Source organism: Danio rerio, chromosome 24 (genome assembly GCF_049306965.1).
Source record: "Danio rerio strain Tuebingen ecotype United States chromosome 24, GRCz12tu, whole genome shotgun sequence".
Taxonomy (NCBI): Eukaryota; Metazoa; Chordata; class Actinopteri; order Cypriniformes; family Danionidae; genus Danio; species Danio rerio.
The window spans coordinates 36,835,868-36,857,345 of NC_133199.1; the positions used below are offsets into that span (position 1 = coordinate 36,835,868).

Here is a 21,478-nt window from a genome sequence, read left to right on the forward strand (position 1 = left end):
CTACACCCCTCACAAATCTCTCTTTTAAATTCATATTTTAAATAGGAGGCTATACAATATTATATTTGTGCATATAAATTAGATTAGTCAGCACTGAAGCCAAATCTGGAGCTTATCTAACAAAGTAACTTATGATAACGGTACAAAAACTAGTACAACCAAATTTATATGTTAGAGAAAAATATTTAGAGAAAAATTTAGTTAAAATTTTGTAGGTTGTAATTTATTTTTGCAATATTTTGCTTGCATTTGATTGTATTATCTTTCCATTTCTAAATATGTTTGGTGACTAAAATATTATTTTATTAAATAAATCTGTTTAAAAAAATCTGTTTTGTTTAAATGCACCAAAATATATTGCCTAAATTCACTGAGAAATAGATCAAATATTCCTTTTTAAAATGGGGTCGACTCAATTATGCTAAGCACTGTATGTTGTCATGACTTTTTTATCATATATATATTGTTTTATGTTTAAAATGCAATAAAATGACCAGCTATACAAGCATAAAATCCTGAAAAGACCTCATGTTAGCAAAATAAAACACCCAAATAACACACAACACACAGATTAAGCATAAAATATCTTTACTTTAAAATATCCTCTTTGAAAACAGCAGAACAGTGTATATGGCTGAACAATATTGCTTCGCGTAGCCCTCGAGTTCAAGTAAAGTACATTCAGTAACACGTTACACAATATATTTTCAAACCCGTTCTCATTATAAATGCATAACGTAAGACACGACCCTCTGGTCCCAGTGCTTGAGAACATCCGAAACCATGCGAGATTCATCCACAATGGCATATTGTTTTCTATTAAGACTCTCTGTTTTGTTTGTGCATCGCTTTGCAATACAAACTACTGAAGCATTTAGCAAAACTACAGAACGGCACATTAAGGAATCATATCGGGTTTCATGCAATTATTGCTAGTACTTCTTTTTAAGCTAAAACCTTGTGCATAGCATTTGCTATAATATAAATGACATCTTATATAGACACACACACAAATAAATGCACGATCTGAGGCACAAACACTCCAAAAAAATCAAAGCTGCTCTGATTGTATGGTATGTTCTAGATTTTTGTGCGTGGTTTCCCGCTTGCGATGGGGATTTTCTGTATTCTGCATCCTCATAATAATGTGCATTGGGATTCATTAAGCTCTGGCACTGCTGAGACAGCCAGAGATTAAAAGCCCGGCAGGGAAGTACAGCAGCGGTCGGCACAGATGGCATCTGTTCGGGTATCCGGCTGTACCCCTGCCATTTAAGCCGAGATGCAAGCTTGGTCTCTAGAGCAATATAAATATACTTAAATACCCCCATTTATATATTAAATTCCTTATGTATGCATTAGTTCTCCTGCTTTGTTTGTCAGTGCTTCACATGTAAATCAGAGCTCGGTAAAATAATTGGCACACGGACAGTCTAAATCCAGATTATTCAAGCATTTGCACTAATAATAATAATAAAAAAGAGAGAATGAAGCAGACATGTAGAGGGACAGCACTGAAAAAAAGGGTTTTCTTACTCAGTATTTATGCCTTGTTTTCCAATATAGACATTCAGAGTATTCAAAATTTATAAAAGAAGTAATATAATGACACAATGCTATTGCGTATGTAAATAACACCAGAAATACTAGTATTAAAACCAGTCTGGGTATTTTTTTTGGCAATAGATATGTTGTATGGCTCCAAATAGGTGAATTTTGCTGTCAGAAATCATTAGAATATTAAGTAAAGATCACGTTTCATGGAGATGTTTTGTAAATTTCCCATCATAAATATATCATAACCTAATTTTTATTTAGTAATGTGCACTACTTAGCACTTTTTAACAACAGTAATACCAGTAATAAAACCAGTCTGGGTATATTTTTGCCTATAGATACGTTGTATGGGTCAAAATAAGCGACTTTGCTTTGTCAAAACTCATTAGAATATTAGGTAACGATCACGTTCCATGGAGATGTTTCGTAAATGTCCCACTATAAATGTATCATAACTTAGTCTTTGATTAGTAATGTGCATTACTAAAGACTTTATGCACTTTCTAACACCAGTAATACCAGTAATAAAACCAGTCTGGGTGTATTTTTGCCTATAGATATGTTGTATGGCTCCAAATTATTGATTTTGCTGTCAGAAATCATTAGAATATTAAGTAAAGATAATGTTCCATGGAGATGTTTTGTAAATTTCTCATCGTAAATATATCATAACCTAATTTTTGATTAGTAATGTGCATTACTAAGCACTTTATGCATGTTATAAGACCAGTAATAAAACCACTCTGGGTGTATTTATGGCTATAGATATGTTGTATGGCTCCAAATTATCGATTTTGCTGTCAGAAATCATTAGAATATTAAATAAAGATAATGTTCCATGGAGATGTTTTGTACATTTACCATCATAAATATATCATAATTTACTCTTTGATTAGTAATGTGCATTACTAAACACTTTATGCACTTTATACATCAGTAATACCAGTAATAAAACCAGTCTGGCTGTATTTTTGCCTATAGATATGTTGTATGGCTCCAAATTATTGATTTTGCTGTCAGAAATCATTAGAATATTAAGTAAAGATCATGTTCCATGGAGATGTTTTGTACATTTACCATCATAAATATATCATAACCTAATTTTTTATTAGTAATGTGCATTACTTAGTACTTTATAACACCAGTAATACCAGTAATAAATCCAGCCTGGCTGTATTTTTGGCAATAGATACATTGTATGGGTCCAAATAGGTGATTTTGCTGTCAGAAATCATTAGAATATTAAGTAAAGATCACATTTTGTGGAGATGTTTTGTAAATTTTCCACTATAAATATATCATAACTTAGTTTTTGATTAGTAATGTGCACTGCTAAGCACTTAATTTAGACAGCTTTTAAAGATTTCTTAGATATTTTTTCAAATTATTACGATTTTCCAATAATTCCAACAAATATATATAAGATTTTCAACTCTTATTCCAGATTTTTTCAGCCCAAAAATATCCTGTCTTAATAATAAAAATATATTTATTTCAGCTTTCAAATTGTCAAAATTTAAATATCCAAAAAATTGACGTTTATGTTTCTGCAGCCTGATCTCACAAGGAAACAAAACTATTTTACATTCTGTCAGTTTAGTGGCTAATTCGTTCAGTCGTATGTACGGTTTTTGCCACTAAACCCAACCATCATTGGGGGATGAGCAAATCGTACTAAATTGTATAAATAAGATCATACGAATTCAGACGAATAAGCCACTTAATCAATTGCTTTGATTAATGCAGCGTGTTACTTGCTCTGTCTACAAATGTCAAAGATTTTGGAAATATGTATCAAAAGTGTTTTTTCCTCAAAAAGTAAAACAGAATATGGATAGTACAACTGAAAATGACCAATAGAGTGTTTTTTCCTACTCCAACGAGTTAAAAATTATATTTCTGAGCCCAGTGATGTTGTTTTTTTAACATAAAATAAAAATGATGCAAAAAACATAAGAGTTTTATCCTTTTACTTAAGATGCCAATGATATTAGAATAGATTAAAATAGTCTTTAAAAAATGCATGCCTTCTATAGAATGTACGTTCAGATGTTAATCATAATTCTGAATTTCTGTCAAAACTTGCAATTTCAATATATTTACTCATATTTTGCATATGTTGCAATTCTTACTTGTTACCAATTTGGGTGTTTATTTAACGATTCTAACTTTTTAAAATGTTATTTTTACTACATTTTAATTATATTTTAAATATACTCGTTATTATGATAGGATACTAGCTTGACAGTAAGTTGAGAGGTTAGAGAGAGAAAGGGGGCGGGATCAGGAAAATGCACTGCCCACAATGCTATTCTATTTATCTTAATTTTACTATTAAAATATCTCACAATTCCTAACTTTTTTTCTTTCTCTGAATAATGCCGAAAAAACATCAGAATATGAGGTTAAAAGTCCCAACCTACATTGTTTATACAATAAAGGAGCTTGCATAAATTACACTGGAAAACAAGGCTTCAATATTAAGTATGAAAGTACCATTTTTTTTTTGTGCATATTTCCCTGCAGAGCCTCTTGACTCTCCAGACAGCACATCTGGTGTTCTGGACATCTGGCAGGAGCCCAGAGTCGCTGTGTGGAGGGTGAAGGAGCTCTGAGGGCCCCGCATCTGCATATCCCACTACAGAAGACAGGGAGGGGACTGCGAGCTCCGAGAGGCCCTTCATTTAAAAGATGCACGCACCACACGACCCTTCAGGGGCTGAGGAGGACGATAGTTGTTCACCATACAGCAGGCCTTTTCTCCATCACCGGAGAAAAGCAGAGAGCGAAATCTTTTCATCTGCGCAGAAAGACCAAAAAATAGTAATAAATAAATGTGAGTTTTCAACATTTCTTCCACGGTAAAAATATGTGGCTCACTTACATTTTTAAGTAAAAACAATTTAATTATAATAAGTGTTTTGATAAATTAAAATAAGTTGAAACCTGATTAACTTATTAAATTATGTTAAAGTAACGTAAAAAATACGTTATCATGACATTTTTACTGTCATTTTTTACAGTGCAAACATCACAAACAAAAAGTCAAACAAAAGTCAGACATTTACACACACTTTGAGGTATATGGAAAATGTTCATTATTTTCATATACAGTAATAAGAGGGGTCAAAGAAAATGTGTGTTATTTTTATTTAGTACTAACTTGAATAAGATGTTTCACATAAAAGATGTCTACATATAGTCCACGAGGGGAAGTATTCTCAGCAGGGATGTCAATACAACATCAGACTGCATCAAAAAACACGTCAAAAATGCGAATTGCTTTTTGATGTCAAAACCTTTACGTCTATTTGACATCCACACACTGATCCCCTATTGACCACTAAAATTCATTCATTCATTCATTTTCTTGTCAGCTTAGTCCCTTTATTAATCTGGGGTCGCCACAGCGGAATGAATCGCCAACTTATCCAGCAAGTTTTTACGCAGTGGATGCCCTTCCAGCTGCAGCCCATCTCTGGGAAACATCCACACACAGTCACACACACACTCATAGACTACGGACAATTTAGCCTACCCAATTCACCGGTACCGCATGTCTTTGGACTGTGGGGGAAACAAGAGCACCTGCAGGAAACCCACGCGAACACAGAACATGCAAACTCCACATAGAAACGGCAACTGAGCCGAGGCACGAACCAGCGACCTTCTTGCTGTGAAGCAACAGCACTACCTACTGCGCCACTGCTTCGCCCTACCACTAAAATAACGACGATAAAAAGTATATTCAGCTTAACGCCTCAATTGCAAATTTACACTGGATTTTGCAACTTGAATTGATGTAAAAATAATGTCAAATTGACATCTAACATTGCCGTCAAAAAATAAATACAGGAATTTTAATGTTTTTTTTGCGACCAATTTTAGATGTCAGCTTGATGTCATTTGGACATCAAGGCAGTCAATTGACATCAAATTGTTTCACATTTTTTAATTCATTTTTTTATGTCCTTTTGGCATCAAGGTGCTCACTTGGATATGCTCCATAAGGAAAACACGCTACATTAAGAGTGGCTTGGGTACCAAAACCCGGTGACATAATGGTACCTTCGGAACCAGTATGCCCCTGACCGAATCAGCATATGAATTTCGGTGCCTAAATCCAGTGCCACTGGTGCTGCGACAAAAACGTAAAACAGGTCGCACATCAGAAGCACCGCTAGGCGTTGCGCACGCAGCGCCATGCGTTTTAGAATTTGCAAGTCGGCCTCTGTCCGCGGCGCCCAGCCACGGCTCAGGAGGACACTGTTCATAATTCTGCCACGCCACAGAGCACCATCTGAATAGTTTGATTTTTAATAACATGTGAATGTGCATGTTTGGTATGTGATACTATCAACTGTCACGTGCGCACCGTCGCCGCGGCTCTGAGCGGCGCATCCGATATGCGACGCCCTTAAGAAGCATCAAGGGGTGCATCAAAGGCACACATAAGTACACATTGTGTCACACTATCTCTAAATATTAAATTCTAAAAAGCTTTGAGGGAAACGGATGTCAGCAATGTCAGGCGTTTGTTCTTATAGAAGGCAAAGCGCGCAGTACAGCACATGCGGCGAGCGACTCCCTTCATTAACACGCATGATCACGTTCATCTAATTTGCTTAAACTAAGCATTCTAAAGTCTGGATATATTTTACAAGCAAGGATTCTGACACACCAACATGCAGCAGATGCTTTACAAAAGTTGTGTAAGCGGGGAAACACGTCAAACTTATGAAATGGCCTCATGGAATCATAGTGAGGAATGGACGGTCTTTGACAGCTTGTGACATCATCTGGCTCTTTCAGTGAGTATGTTTACATGGACACCAATACTCTGATTTTAATATGATTAAGACAATATTCTGATTCAGAGGATCACAGTTTCACAAAAAAGTGAGCTTTCCAATGAGCCTGGGTTGGATTTTTCTCAAGACAACTAGCACAAAAAAAAAACAACACAGTAGTAAGAATCAAGATTGTGTCAATATTTGAACGGGGTCATATTTTTCTTTTGGACTATATTTACACATCAAAAAAGTTATATATCTTCTTCAAGTCAGTAGTAAATGAAAAATACCACACATTTTGTATGCCCTTTCATATTTTGGTAAAATAATTAACATTTTGCTTAATAATATTGCAAGGTGTGTTTACATTTGCATGTCTGAAACATGTTTCATCCAAGCCAGTTACATTGCGTTGGAGTTACACGCTTGATCAGTTCTTGCTTTCCCTGGGAATCCAACCCACAACCTTGCTGTTGTTAAAACTCTGCTCTAGTGTTTGATATATAGGAAAGATTTCACAATACTGAGAACTTGTTAAACTACAACTATCCTAATTTCACTTATTTTTGTTTATTCTGCAGTTTTTGGTTGGTTTAGTGAACTTTATATTAATGAAGTCAATTATTCAACAGGCAGCAGGAAAAGGAGGTTTTGTACACATTACCAGTCTGGGAAACATTTGACCGGGTCGTGCTAGTTTTCACAAAAGCACTAGATGTTGAGCGGAGAGGAAAGATACAACTGAGGATGACAAGATGGGTTTTGTTTACAGTTGTGTCAGATAATAATAATGATTTTTAAATTGTGCCTTAAAAACTGAATTCTCTAAGCGCTTTACACTTAAAAACAAAAGGAAAGCAGAAAAAAAATGTCTTTTGTCATATGTCTTTCCTACCGGTAAATGTGCATTCCTTGTTAAATACAAAAGTGAAAGTATGCTAAACTATTACTGAGAGCTGTTTCGGTTAGGAACATTGACCGAACTTCAGTCTAGCCAAGGGCTCTGTATGAGAGTCTTCCCTCTGATTTATATCTGGTGATGATGTCTTTGGGTGCCACCTTACAAAACGAGAGCGCAGCTTTTCGCTTATAATGTGTTATTGCTCATCGTCATAAATTAAAATTAAGACACATGACAGCTGAGCGGGACTCTGCAAAATAAACCATGGAACTCTGACCAATGTGAGAAGAGTTTACTCACACGTGACTTGTTTTAGCTATTTTGGTCCGTTTAGAAACTTTGCCGTGTGAAAGCAAACCTCACCAAGAACAAAAAGCAACAATGTAACAATTTTAATCCCTGTTTCGGAACAAATGAATCGATTCACAAGTGTGAAAGCACCCTTAAAAAAATGAAGGAAGATCTGAATGACAACATTCAGGTTTCAGATTCTTTTCAGTTTTTTTTTTTTGTTTTTTTTTTTAAACATTTGCCAAAGTTTTACATCTGAATGAAGTTTATTTGTAAACTAAATTCAAAAGGATCTTGTGTTTATGATTGCCCACGACTGGTACCGCATTAGCTAACTCTTGATTCACCAATCAGATGATTCCTAACTCACTATAAATAACCGGAATTTCTTATCTTAGTATCTTCATCTAGAAGAATACCCCCCCCCCCCACCCACCTTCTTTCTAGATTGGGTGACACGGCGGCCTAGTGATTAGTACTGTTGCCTCACAGAAAGAATGTCACTGGTTAAAGTCCCCACTAAACCCATTATTTAAAAGGTTCTCAATTATTCAACCATGGGACCCACATTTTAACATGGTCATCAAGCCGCAACCCAATTTTTTAGGAACTATAATACAATTTTAGGAATTATACTTAATTTGTATTTATTTGTTGACATAAACAAGTAGTGACAGATAAATCATAAGAAATTCACCAAGACTTACAAATAAACACTATTTTATTGCTGTCATTTAACAAAATGGATCAAATTATAAAAATATTACAAAGTAAAAACAACAAATACTGTTAATAATAAACTCTTAATAAAACATGTTGTCTGGTTTCTAAATGTTGTTTTAACATAAAAGGTTTCATGCTCTCTTATGAGAGCACCTCACTACATATGACACTAAGGCTTTAGGTCTTTTTTGTCGTCAATATATATATATATATATATATATATATATATATATATATATATATATATATATATATATATATATATATATATCCATACTTTACATATTTGGGGTCGTACTATTTGTTGCAATAATTAAATGAAATTTCAGATGTCAAACAGTAGGGTTGTTGCGCACGCATTTCAAAATAAAAGTCCGGTATAAGCAAAATAAGTAAAAAATTAAACTTTTGTCTTTTTTTTTACCACACTCTCCGCGACCCACTGAAAATGTTCCCGCAACCCAGTTTTGCGTCTCCACCCACCAGTTGAGAAACACTGCATTATGTGTTATGCACATTACGACATTCTCCATATGCATGGGTTTTCCCAGGGTTTCCTCCCACAGTTTAAAAAGCACGCAACCTAAGTAAATTGAACATACCAAATTGGAATCATAACCAAGCTCTTAGCAAGCCATATATCTCCATTTAGCCATCCCTATATGTGTCATTAGTCTGAAATAAGTCAGGGGAGTTCATGGAGATCTACCTGAGCTTAAATTCCCCACTCGCTCTGCTAACGGGAGGGAGCCCAGGGCTCTCTCACGGGACAGCCTGCCAAACAAGCTTATTTGTTTTTGAAATGTTTTGAAAAAAAGATTTGTATCGCTCCTTGTATTGCTAATATAATGTAAAATTGTATTCCAATTTGAAGTACCTTTTTCTATTTAAATGTATTTAAATGAATGTAATAAAGCTGAACTTCAAATATTTCCTTCATCCTAAACAATACATTTGTAGGATGAACGTTACAGTGGCACTATGAGTACACCCTCATTTTGAAAATGAATATTTTTATCATTTCTTAGTGAATGTAGGTGATATAATACTATGCATTTGAACAAAACAGATTTATTAAAAATATAGATTTATTCAAATACTATTTCAGGCACTGAACACCTTTAGAATTAAAAAGATAATAAATTTAAATTCATGAGAAATATTTGGAAAAAAAATTACAAACTACAAATTTATAAATGTTTTGTTTCTCTTGAATTTTGCTCTATTTAAAGCTTTTTATTTAATATTTTTCTTTAACATTAATTTTGTTGTACAAATTTTGGAACATTATTACGAGTTATTTTGTTAGATTAGCTCTAGATTTGACTAATCTAACGTATATGCACAAATATAATATTATAAAGCATCCCATGGAAAATATTCATTTAAATTATATATATATATATATATATATATATATATATATATATATATATATATATATATATATATATATATATATATATATATATATATATATTTATAATTGTGTGTTTGTGTTTGTGTTGAGCAGCACCTGTGCAGAGCTGACGCTGATGGACTGTTTGCAGACGATCCAGGTGACGCTCTCCAGCAGTGGTGGTGTGGTCAGAGAGCCCAGGTATGTCCAGTAGTCCAGAGAACTGGGCAGCAACACACTTGGGTCAAAGTTTGGGAAGGGGGTTTGCTTTCCCTGAAACAAACACACACACACACATATGAAGCTGATCTGATTTCAGGCTACTCCAGTAATAATGACAACATTTTCTGTAGATGTGCTGTACCTTGGACTTGATAGCATCCATAGCATCCAGAATTTTCTGGAGTTTAGGGTTGTCTGCACCAATCTGCAAAAAAAAAAAAAAAAAAAGTACAGTACAGTGAATTTGTTTGTTTTCTCATACATTTTCCTAATGATGTTTTACATGGCAATACAGTTTTCATAGTATTTCTTCTTTTATTTTCTCTGTTGGGAAATGAATTATTTCTTTTCAGTTTGGCTGGAATAAAAGTTTTTTTTAATTACTTTTCATATTATTTCATGTAAATCATATTAATTTTTTGATTACTTTTTAAATGTTTTTATTATTTGCCTAATTACTCTAACTTGCATAAATAACCTAGTTAATTGACATAATTAACCTTGCACTTTAAGCTACAAAATAACTAGTAAAATATTATGTACTGTCATCATGGCAAAGACAATGATATAATAATAATAATAATAATAATAATAATAATAATAATAATAATAATAATGATAAATATATATATATATATATATATATATATATATATATATATATATATATATATATATATATATATAATAAAAGACAAGATATAATAATAATATATTATATTATTATATAATAATGAATTAGTTAAAACTAATTTCAAACTAAAATTTTAAACAAAATGTTTAAAACTTTTAACTAAATTATAACTATTTACACAACAGTTCTGTCTGGTTTCTCGAATCTGGTTTCTGGCTGATAGTCGTGCAATATTCTGCTATATCAGAACTTGTATAGCCTCTTCACTCTTGTGTATAACTCTGCTCGCATAGAGTGTCAGAGTGATCAAAAAACTCTCTAGTTACACACAAATATTGCAGATGTTGCACAACATAATGTTCTTTTGAGTTTTTTTTTTAGGTGAGAATGTAGTTTAGATTTCAACTATGCAGTTTATTTGTAAAGATTTGCGTTGGATTTGCATCATGAGCAGGGCTTCTGTCTGCCCAGTGTCTCTAGCTTTGTTGCTTAATGGCTAACATGGATTTTATTGAGACAATAGCTGTGTTTATGTGCTTTATGAAGGCTGAAAAACAACATCGATTCATTTGGAGCTGTGTCTGAGTCCACTGGATCCATCCAGAAGAGCACCCAGCTCTGTGTATGTTGTAGTGCTGTATTTATACCATAGTAATTGTAGTATATTTAGTGTGAGATGGGACTCATATATCAGGAATGTATGCATTTTGTGTTGGCTTTGTATAACCCTGAGTTTTGCCATCTGTTTGTTTCTAATTAGTCTCCTGTTTTCGTTACTGCAGACTAGTCCAGTAAAAAAAAAAAAAATACCTTCATATGTTTAGGGTTTTTACAACAATAATCTGATAGTGTTTGCACTGCTTTGGCTTTGTTGGGGATAATTATTGTGATCTCCCGATTGCAACTGAGAAATGCTATGAAATCTGTGTAAACAGGTGGTATTTCATGCCGTTCAGCCTTGAAATCTTAAAATAGGAGCAAAATCACCTGTTTTGTCATCACTTTAGACATTACACTAGAGAATCATTCAAATACTAGCTCAAAAGTGACGTTTGTGAAGTAGCAACATTTTCTGCTAGGTCTTTTCTGATGTCAGTTGTAGAGGTGAATAAATGGTAGAAGGAAGTAGTTCCTAATACAAACGGGTTTTTGACTCTCTGTGTTTGATTTTCTTTTTTATATACACGATTATGTCATAGAAACTGTGTTATAAACGTAATATCACAAAAGTATAGTAACTGATGGGACACTAAGGGCCACCCACCAGTGCCAATATACAGCCATATTGCACTGCTACTCGTGTGATATTGCTCATATAATTTTGTCAGCCTGATCTCCTGAGGAAACGTAATTATTTTACGTTTTGTTAGTTTAGTGGCTAATTCGTACGAATTTGTACGAGTTCAGTTGTACAAAAATGTACGATTTTAAAAAGAAGATGTGGCACCCAACCCCACCCCTAACCCCAACCATCATTAAGTAATGAGCAAATCCTACTAAATTGTACAAATTAGATTGTACAAATTCATAAAAGTTAGCCACTAAATCAAAAAGTTACGAATTGCCGTGAGATTGCATTGAATTTTGTGTTCGATTTTCGAAAGAATGAGAATACGATACAATATTAAATTTTTTTGTTTTAGCGTTTTTTTAATAAATGTTTTGATTTTCTTTTATTTTAGTTGTAAAAATTGTGAAAAGAATGCAACTAAGGTACAATAAAAAGTTTATTTGTTTATTATTATTATTATTATTTGTTTAACTTTATATATATAATTTAAAAATCGTTTGCCTTTTATTTTAGCATAAAAATATAAGCAAAAGTGATGCAGCAGTTATACTTCATAATTCGGCCATAAATAATGAAATAACCCTGCGCACAAACCTTCAGAAAAATCCCAACCACAGCAAGACCATCAGGCTTATCAACTGCGTCCTTAAAACTGGGATATTTAGTGTTCCAGTGGACCAGATGGAGCTAAAGTTGAAAGTAAAACAAGCATTAATATTTCATTATCAAAAGAAAATCTCTGGCGTTTCCATTGTGTCAGTACTGGGAGCGATTCAGACCTCAGCTGGGTAACATTTGCCATTGACCGTGTGTTCGGAGCCCTTGTCGTCTGCAGATCCCCAGTGGAAGTGAAACTGTTTGAGTCTGAATGTGCCTGTGACCGGGCCTCCAGTCAGAGCTGAAACACACAATAAATCAGAACCGTCATGCTCCGCTTCATACACTTGGGCAAACCTGTTATGCTGGTTTTCTTTTTGACAAAGTTCAATGTGAATAACACTTCAGTGCAATATTTGCGTGAGATTTCCCACAATTCTGTGCCAAAACCGATGTGTCACTGTAAAGCGCAGTTGCATTGACATTTTCACATATGCATTTGTTTTTAGGTATTACACCTGCTTAGACATGCAGCAAGAAAGACTATATACTACACTCTAAAAAATGACTTTTCCTGTTTGTTCAAATAAAAAATTAGCTGAAACAACACAATTTTTGAGTTTTATTTTAAGGCCAACTTAATTGTTTTATGCTCAATGCACTTAAATTAGTTAAAACAATTGCATTAACTTAATCAATCTGGGTTGTGATAACATGAAGAGACTGCATGGAACCCATCATTCATTCATTTTCTTGTCGGCTTAGTCCCTTTTTTAATCCGGGGTTGCCACAGCGGAATGAACCGCCAACTTATCCAGCACATTTTTACACAGCGGATGCCCTTTCATCCGCAACCCATCTCTGGGAAATTTACAGTGTATATACATTTAAAAAATTATTTTTGCTGTTTGTTCAAACTACATATTTAAAATGAACTGAAACAGTTTTTGAGATTTTTTTGGGACAACCTAAATGTTTCATGTTCAGTACACTTCAATTTGTTAAGTGAACTTAATTGATCTGGGTTGGGACAACATTATATTGTGTGAAAACCTGCATTTGTTTTAAAACTGTGTATAAATAAGTGTCAACTATAAAACTTAATGTGTGCAAACTTGCTATTTAAAGCTGCAACATTCTAGTGAAGGCGTGGATTAATGTTTAACTAGAGCAAAACACAACTTTGGAAAGGCTTTCCAGAAAAAGCACACACTGTAAAAAATGCTGGGCTCCACACAATTCCTTCATGTTGTCCCAACACCAATCTATTAAGTTAACTTAATGTTTTTATTTATTTATTTTTACAAATTTAAGTGGATTGAACATTAAACAATTAGGTTTTCCCAAAAACCCTTAAGAATAGTGTTGTTTCAGCTCCTTTTAAAAACGTAGTTTAAACAAGCAGCAAAAATCTTTTTCTGAGTGTATATGTGCGTATAATTGATTAAAATATATATTTAATTAGCTTGCATGTTGCTAGTTCTGTAACTTTAACACTTATTTAAATTGTTTTACATTTTATATTAAACAAAACCTAATTACAGTTGATTGAACATAAAACAATGAAGTTGTTCCCCCAAAAAACTCAAGAATTGTTGTTTCAACTCATTTTAGTTTCAACCAGCAGCAAAAGTAATTTCTGAGTGTATATGTGCGTGTGAATGATTAAAAATATATATTTAAGTAGCTTGCATGTTGGTAGTTGGGTTCCACACAATTCCTTCATGTTGTCCAACACAAATCGCTTAATTTAGCTTAATCGTTTTTAAAAATTTAAGTGGACTGAACATAAATCTTTTAAGTAGTCCCGAAAAACCCTTAGTAATTGTGTAATTCCAACTCGTTTAGCTTGAACACGCAGCAGAAGTCTTTTTTGAGTGCATATACTGTATGACCCTGGATGACAAATTGGAAGCTAAATTGTCCGTAGTGTTCATGTGACAGTGTACGGATGTGTCCCAGTACTGGTTTGCAGCTGAAAGGGCATTCGCTGTGTAAAACATATGCCGAATAAGTTAGCGGTTCATTTCGCTGTGGCAACCCCTGATGAATAAAGGGACTAAGCCTAAGGAAAATTAATGAATATATAGTATAATATATTGTATAATATAATATTATATTAAAATGTCTGTGATTGAAGTTAAGGCAATAGACAACAAATATATATATATATATATATATATATATATATATATATATATATATATATATATATATATATATATATATATATATATATATATATATATATATATAATTCCTAGTCTAATGGAGTATGCAAATGTACATTTATGTGTAAATAAATGATATAATGAATATAAGTATAGAAAGATTAGTTTAAGAAAAGAAATTTAAAAAAGAGGTAAAAGTAATAATAAAAAAAAGGAATTATGAATATAAATAGACAGAGAAAACAACAAAAGAGAAAGGAGTGTTGTTATTAATAATAATAATAAATAAATAAATAAATAAATAAATAAATAAATAATAATAATAATAATAATTAAACAGGATAGATTTAAAACATATTTGTATTTACTTTTGAAAAGGTAGAACTAATTTATTATATTAAGTATATATTAAAATATTTATTCATTCATTTATTTTCTTGTCGGCTTGGTCCCATTATTAATCCGGGGTCGCCACAGCGGAATGAACCGCCAACTTATCTAGCACGGTTTTACGCAGCGGATGCCCTTTCAGCCGCAACCCACCTCTGGGATGAAATATTTATTATTATACATTATTACATGGGCGGCACGGTGGCTCAGTGGTTAGCACTGTCACCTCACAGCAAGAAGATTGCTGGTTCGAGTCCCAGCTGGATCAGTGGCGTTTCTGTATAGAGTTTGCTTGTTTCATCATTCCAATGACATGCGCTATAGGTGAATTAGATGAACTAAATCAGCCTTAGTGTATGTATGTGTGTGAATGTGAGGCTGTATGGGTGTTTCCCAGTACTTGGTTGCAGCTGGAAGGGCATCCGCTGTGCAAAACATATGCTGGAATAGTTGGCGGTTCATTCCACTGTGGCGACCCATGATAAATAAGGGACTTAGCTGAATGACATTATGAGGTATAAAGGTTAATAATTATTAGGTTGGAAAGTGATAGTGATAGAAAATTGATTAGAAATTGAGAGAAAAGAAATTCAAAATAGAGTAACAAAATTTAAATTGATAGAATTTTTATTAAACATAGACTAGAAAATAGAAAGTGTGTATAACAGGTTTTTTTTTTAAGTAGATGTGAAAGTGATAGTGTTTGAGCTCCAGAGCAGTTTTTTGTTATATAACTCATCCGTCTACATTACTCTAGCTGAACATAAAGAACCTTCGAAAGGAAGCTCATGACTAACATTGAGGAAGTTCAGAGTGAGTGTTTTGTATAAAAAATGAAGAAGCATCACACACTTGAGCTGTTTTGATCATCAACGAAGGACACTTGGAAAGAGTGTCCATTGTTCTGGATGTCCAGAGATGTGGACGGGTCATACTTCAGTTTCAGAGGAGTCAGCTTTTCATCATAGGTTGTTGTTGAGCTCTTAATGTCTATTGGAGACTGGCGAGAGCCGTTCGCTATCGGGTAACTCTCACCCCATTTGTCTGGGCCTGCAGAGAAATGTGAAATGAAGGTTAAACACAGCATTTACAGTGCATGATAATGTACTTATTCTTGAACCAAGTAACACATATTTGTTTTAAAAGATGTTTGGCCTATTAATAGACTTAATACCTTTTATATAATTAAAGAAATAATTAAAATGCACTCAATAATAATAATAATACTTATATTAATAATAATAATAATAATAATAATAATGATAATAGTGTAAATGTGAATATGATCATATTAATATAATATACATTCATTAATTTTCTTTTTAACTTAGTCCCTTATTATAATAGAAATTTACATTTTCATACATACATACATACATACATGCATACTGTACATACGTGTGTGTGTGTGTGTGTGTGTGTGTGTGTGTGTGTGTGTGTGTGTGTGTGTGTGTGTGTGTGTGTGTGTGTGTGTGTGTGTGTGTAAAATAATAAAGCAAGTTATCACAAAATAAATAATAATAATAACGTAAGATTTTAATATAAATTGTTCTGGAATAGGGTATTATTGCATCTTTGTCTTTTAAGTAATTAATAAATTATGATTACAAGTCATAAAATTTAAGAAATTTAGCAAATAATTTGGTTTTATGCAAATTTTTAAATAACTGTAAAGTTTTAATAATTAAGGGAAAAAATAAAAGCATTTAATATAAATATGAATAAAATACATTTAACTGTAATTAATAGTTTAAGTAATTAACTATGTTTAAATTACAGAATAGAATTAGCAATAATAAAACAAGTAGTCGTAAAATGCAAAAATACATTTCAATAATATAACATAATAATAATAATAATAATAATAATAATAATAATAATAATACTTTTTAATAATAATAGTTCTAAAATAGTTTTAAATTATTAATTCAAGTCATACAATACTAACATGAATAATAATTTTCCAATAGTTTGGTTTATGCAAACGTTTTAATAATTAAGAGTTTAAATAAAAAGATTCAATAATATTAATATAAATAATAGACTTTTGACTATAATTAATGGTTTATGGGTAAATTATTGAATGAAATTAACAATAATAAACTCAAAGTAATAGTAAAATGCAAAAATACATTTTAATATTATAACATTCCTAATAATAATAATAATAATAATAATAATAATAAAGAAAAGGTTTTAATAATAATAGTTGTGGAAAAGAATATTATTGAACCCTTGCCCTTAAGGAATGTTTTAATTATGATTACAAGGCATGCAATACTAAAATGAGTAATAACTTTCCAATAGTTTGGTTTATGCAAACGTTTTAATTATTAATGGATTAAATTAAAACATTCAATAGAAATTGGAATATGAATAACTATATCAATTTAATAATTATCTTTAAATTATAGAATGGAATTAACAATAATAAAACAAGTAATTATAAAATGCATTTCAATAATATATTATTATGAATAATAATAATAATAATAATAATAATAATAATAATAATAATAATAATATTGTTGTTGTTGTTATTACTGTTGTTATTATTTTTGTTATATAGAACGTTTTTATTATTAATAGTTTATTACCTTTAAGGCGAATGAATGAATGAATGAATGAATGAATGAATGAATGAATGAATGAATGAATGAATGAATGAATGAATGAATGAATAACACTTTACTATAAGGTTCATTAGTTAATGCATTTACTAACATGAACTTTGTATCAACAATACTTGTGTACTTGCGTAACATTTATTAATTATAGTTCAGCATTTACTAATGCATTATTAACATCCAAATTTATGCTTGTTTACATTAGTTAATGCACCGTGAATTACCATGAACTAACAACAACTGTATTTTTTATTAACTAACATGAACAAACACTGTAGTAAGTGCATTGTTCATTGTTTGTATATGTTAGTAAAAGGCATTAACTAATACAATCTTATTGTAAAATGTTACCAATAAATAAATACAACTTTTAATGTGCAAATAATTTCCCAGTAAATTTCAGACAAAATATAAGAAAAATGATCGGCAGCCTAGAGCCAAATGTATGCATTTGAATTGCGCAGTGTACTGCACTATAAACTCCGCATTTAGGGGAATAAGAGGAGAAAATACAGCTCTACTTTCAACACAAACTGTTTTACGCATCAACATATTTAATTTACCACACATTATATGTACATTATGTACTTGTCACACTATTGCTGACTGTGCAGAAGACAAGGTGAACATGTCTTAGTTGCTTAAAAGGACAAATGCAGTCACTGAGGAAAGCAGAGAATATGTCATTACATAAACACACCACAGAATCACCTATATGGATAATAAATAAGATAGTCGTACCGTTATGCTTATCGTATCCCCAGTGGTCAGCCATTCCGCCAGCTGTGCTGCAGTCCTCAAGTGTCCTGAAACACTGTCAGTGTCCTCACACAGATGAGCTGTGGTTTATATAGCCGCTGTTTGCCCACATGACCGTACATTAAGTGTGATCAGCAGGAGGAGCCGCGCGTGCGATCAATAATGCGCGCTCTCTGTCCCTCACGCGCGCGCTCGTTCCATCTCATGGAATGCGCGGTTCCATCATTAGGAATCTGCGCGCTGCTGCTTTGATCTACAGATACGCCGACATTCGACACACGTTCTGAACATTCTGCGATTGCGCAATCGGAGACTTGTGGCGCGCCTGGTCCTGGTGACGTCGATGACGGTGTGACATAGTAATGACAATGAGTGCGGTAATGATTCATCATCACTGTGAACGAGCCGCGCGCGGACTCAGTGGCAGTTTACGCAACACTGCGCTGCTTTGGCTAATATTTGACGATTTACAGCGAAACACGTTGTGGTTGGAGACAGGGGTAGCGTATTATTAACTTGTTCTATTGAGGCTATTTTCGTACGCGTTTAACAGAAGCACTATTATTAGCCAGCTTTGTATCTTACTATAAGATATATATATATATATATATATATATATATATATATATATATATATATATATATATATATATATATATATATATATATATATATATATATATATACATAGTTTTGTATTTTCATTAGTGGTAAAATTGTAAGATCACTTATATTTACATAAAATAATAAGAGTAATAAAGGCTAATAATGATTCACCAATGGAACACAAACTTCTACAGATGCACTATTTGTCAGAAGCTAATTATTTGTTTAATTGATTAAAATATAGATTGTTGAAATAATCATTCAGTCATTCACCTTAAAGGCAATGATGCAAAAATGTCCTATTACAGAACTATTATTAATAAAACCTCTCTTTATTATTATTATTATTATCATCATCATCATCATCATTATTATTATCATTATTATTAATTTATAATGTTATATTATTGAAATGCATTTTCATTTGATTGTTGTTGTAGTTTTACATTTTCTTAGTACGAAAATAAAGCTTGTGATCGCTTTAAATTGTGAAACCATTGTTACTTTAGTGGATATATAGGCTATTATGTAGTGTGTGTGTATGAAATTGTTTATACGCATATTAAAATTTTTTTATTAACATTACTAATATTTTTGGTCCATACAGAGGCGTGTATGTAGTGTTTTTGAATCTGATTTTTAGAGTACAACACAAAGTGAATGGATGCCACCTGGTGGATAAGAGTCGAAAGTACTCTCAACAAAAAGTGTATAAAGTCAGAAACTTATTTTATAATCATTTAAAATAAAAAATAAACCACTACTTGGTTATTTGTATATTTTGACCAGTTGTCATATATATATATATATATATATATATATATATATATATATATATATATATATATATATATATATATATATATATATATATATATATATATATATATAATGAATAAAACATTGTCATTTTATAACGGATTATTTTGCCTTATATGTTATATGTTTTTAGACAGGTAAATTATCTTTTGATAAGAAAATAAACAATTTTTAACTTAAGAACTTAGAAATGTTATTTGTATGTTAAGCCTGATTTTCACCTATTTCTTTTTCCACTTTATAGAAATAATTTTTTAAAATGACATTAAAAATATATTACAGACTTTAATAATAAATTTTTCTTCCGGAAAGTATTCATAGCGCTTCACTTTTTCCACTTTTGTTCATGTTACAGCCTTAATCCAAAATGGTTTAAATTCATTACTTCATGGTTGGTTAAATTCATGGTTGTTCTTCTGTAAGTTTCTTCACTCTCTACAAAAGATGGAGCCCAGGGTTACCCTTACACAAGAGTGGGGGTATAACCCTGGTGTCCTGGCCAAATTGTCTTCATCGTCCTTCACCCATTATGGCCTCCCAAACATTCCCATCCACCGAATTGGCTTTATCACTGTCTCTCCACTCCATCTATTGGTGTGTGGTGAGTGCACTAGTGCCGTTTCCTGTGGCTGCCGTCTCATTCTTCTAGTGGATGCTGCATACTGGTGGTGGAGTGGGGAGACCCGCCTCTCATGATTGTGAAGTGGTTTGCGTGTATGGCCATACACAATAAATGCACTATATAAATACGTACATGACTCAGAATTATTTAACCCCCTGAATTAATAGCCCCCTGTTTATTTTTTTTCCCAGTTTATGTTTAACTGAAAAGAAGATTTTTTAGACACATTTCTCAACATAATAGTTTTAATAACTTATTTCTAATAACTGATTTATTTTATGCAAAATCTTGCTCTGTTAAACATAATTTGGGTAATATTTAAAAAATAAAAAAAAATCAAAGGGGGCTAATAATTCTGACTTCAACTGTACATACTTACTAAATACCAATTTTATTAGTTTAATGGATGTAAGTGCAAGTTTCACATTTACCCTTAGTCATGAGCTTCTTCTTCAGGAAGAAGACTTTTCCCTTTTTGTAATTCAGAATGTTGATAAAGACTTTTCCTTTTTGTGGGAAAATGTTTTGTTTGGTTTTATTAATTGTAAAACAGAACCTTTACATAAAAGAAAATGTATTTATTAATCGTCTTAATTTATGAACAAAACTTTATATACATAAATTAAATTTACAAACCAAAAATCTAAATAAAAAATACGCATATATTACTTACTGAAACGCAGAAGAACTCTCTTACAAAAAAAGCTTTAAAACATCTGAAATTTGTAATTGATTAAATCTTTTTCTTTAATGTAGGATAATGTAGCTCATATACCGCTTCAGTATATCTTTTTTTACGTTAATTATTATTCATATTTTTCATTTTCTTCTTTATAATGTACTGCAGGGGTGTCCAAACTCTGTCCTGGTCTGGAGAGCCAGTGTCCTGGAGAGTTTATCTCTTACTCGCTTCAACACACCTGCCAGGAAGTTTATCTCTTGATTAGCTGGATCAGGTGTGTTTGATTAGGGTTGGAGCTAAACTCTCCGGGACACCGGCCCTCCAGTTTTGACACCCCTGATGTACTGTGATTGTATATTTACCCATTATTCAAAACTATTAAAACTAATTAAAT

At 32.2% G+C, this 21,478-nt stretch overlaps 1 protein-coding gene across 2 annotated transcripts; it reads right to left on the minus strand.

Annotated features, from left to right (window-relative positions):
• Positions 1–571: 571 nt before the first annotated feature.
• On the minus strand, positions 572–18,430 carry ca2 (carbonic anhydrase II). 2 transcript variants are annotated; one of them, NM_199215.2, is given in 8 exon segments: positions 572–2,403; positions 2,620–4,357; positions 9,782–9,937; positions 10,029–10,091; positions 12,406–12,498; positions 12,591–12,709; positions 15,822–16,019; positions 18,338–18,430. In NM_199215.2, coding segments are annotated over 7 exon segments (783 nt in total). In that variant the 5' UTR covers positions 18,372–18,430; the 3' UTR covers positions 572–2,403; positions 2,620–4,237.
• Between the last annotated feature and the right edge of the window lie 3,048 nt (positions 18,431–21,478).

What these genes read in the sequence shown, in the direction of transcription:
- ca2 (XM_073940123.1), bottom strand. Translation starts at nt 18,371, where the DNA reads ATGGCTGACCACTGGGGATACGATAAGCATAACG. An exon ending in GCAAATGTTACCCAGCTGAG is followed by an intron (nt 12,499 to 12,590) that starts GTCTGAATCGCT and finishes TTTCAACTTTAG; the next exon opens with CTCCATCTGGTCCACTGGAA. An exon ending in TCAGCGTCAGCTCTGCACAG is followed by an intron (nt 4,358 to 9,781) that starts GTGCTGCTCAAC and finishes CTTTCTGCGCAG; the next exon opens with ATGAAAAGATTTCGCTCTCT.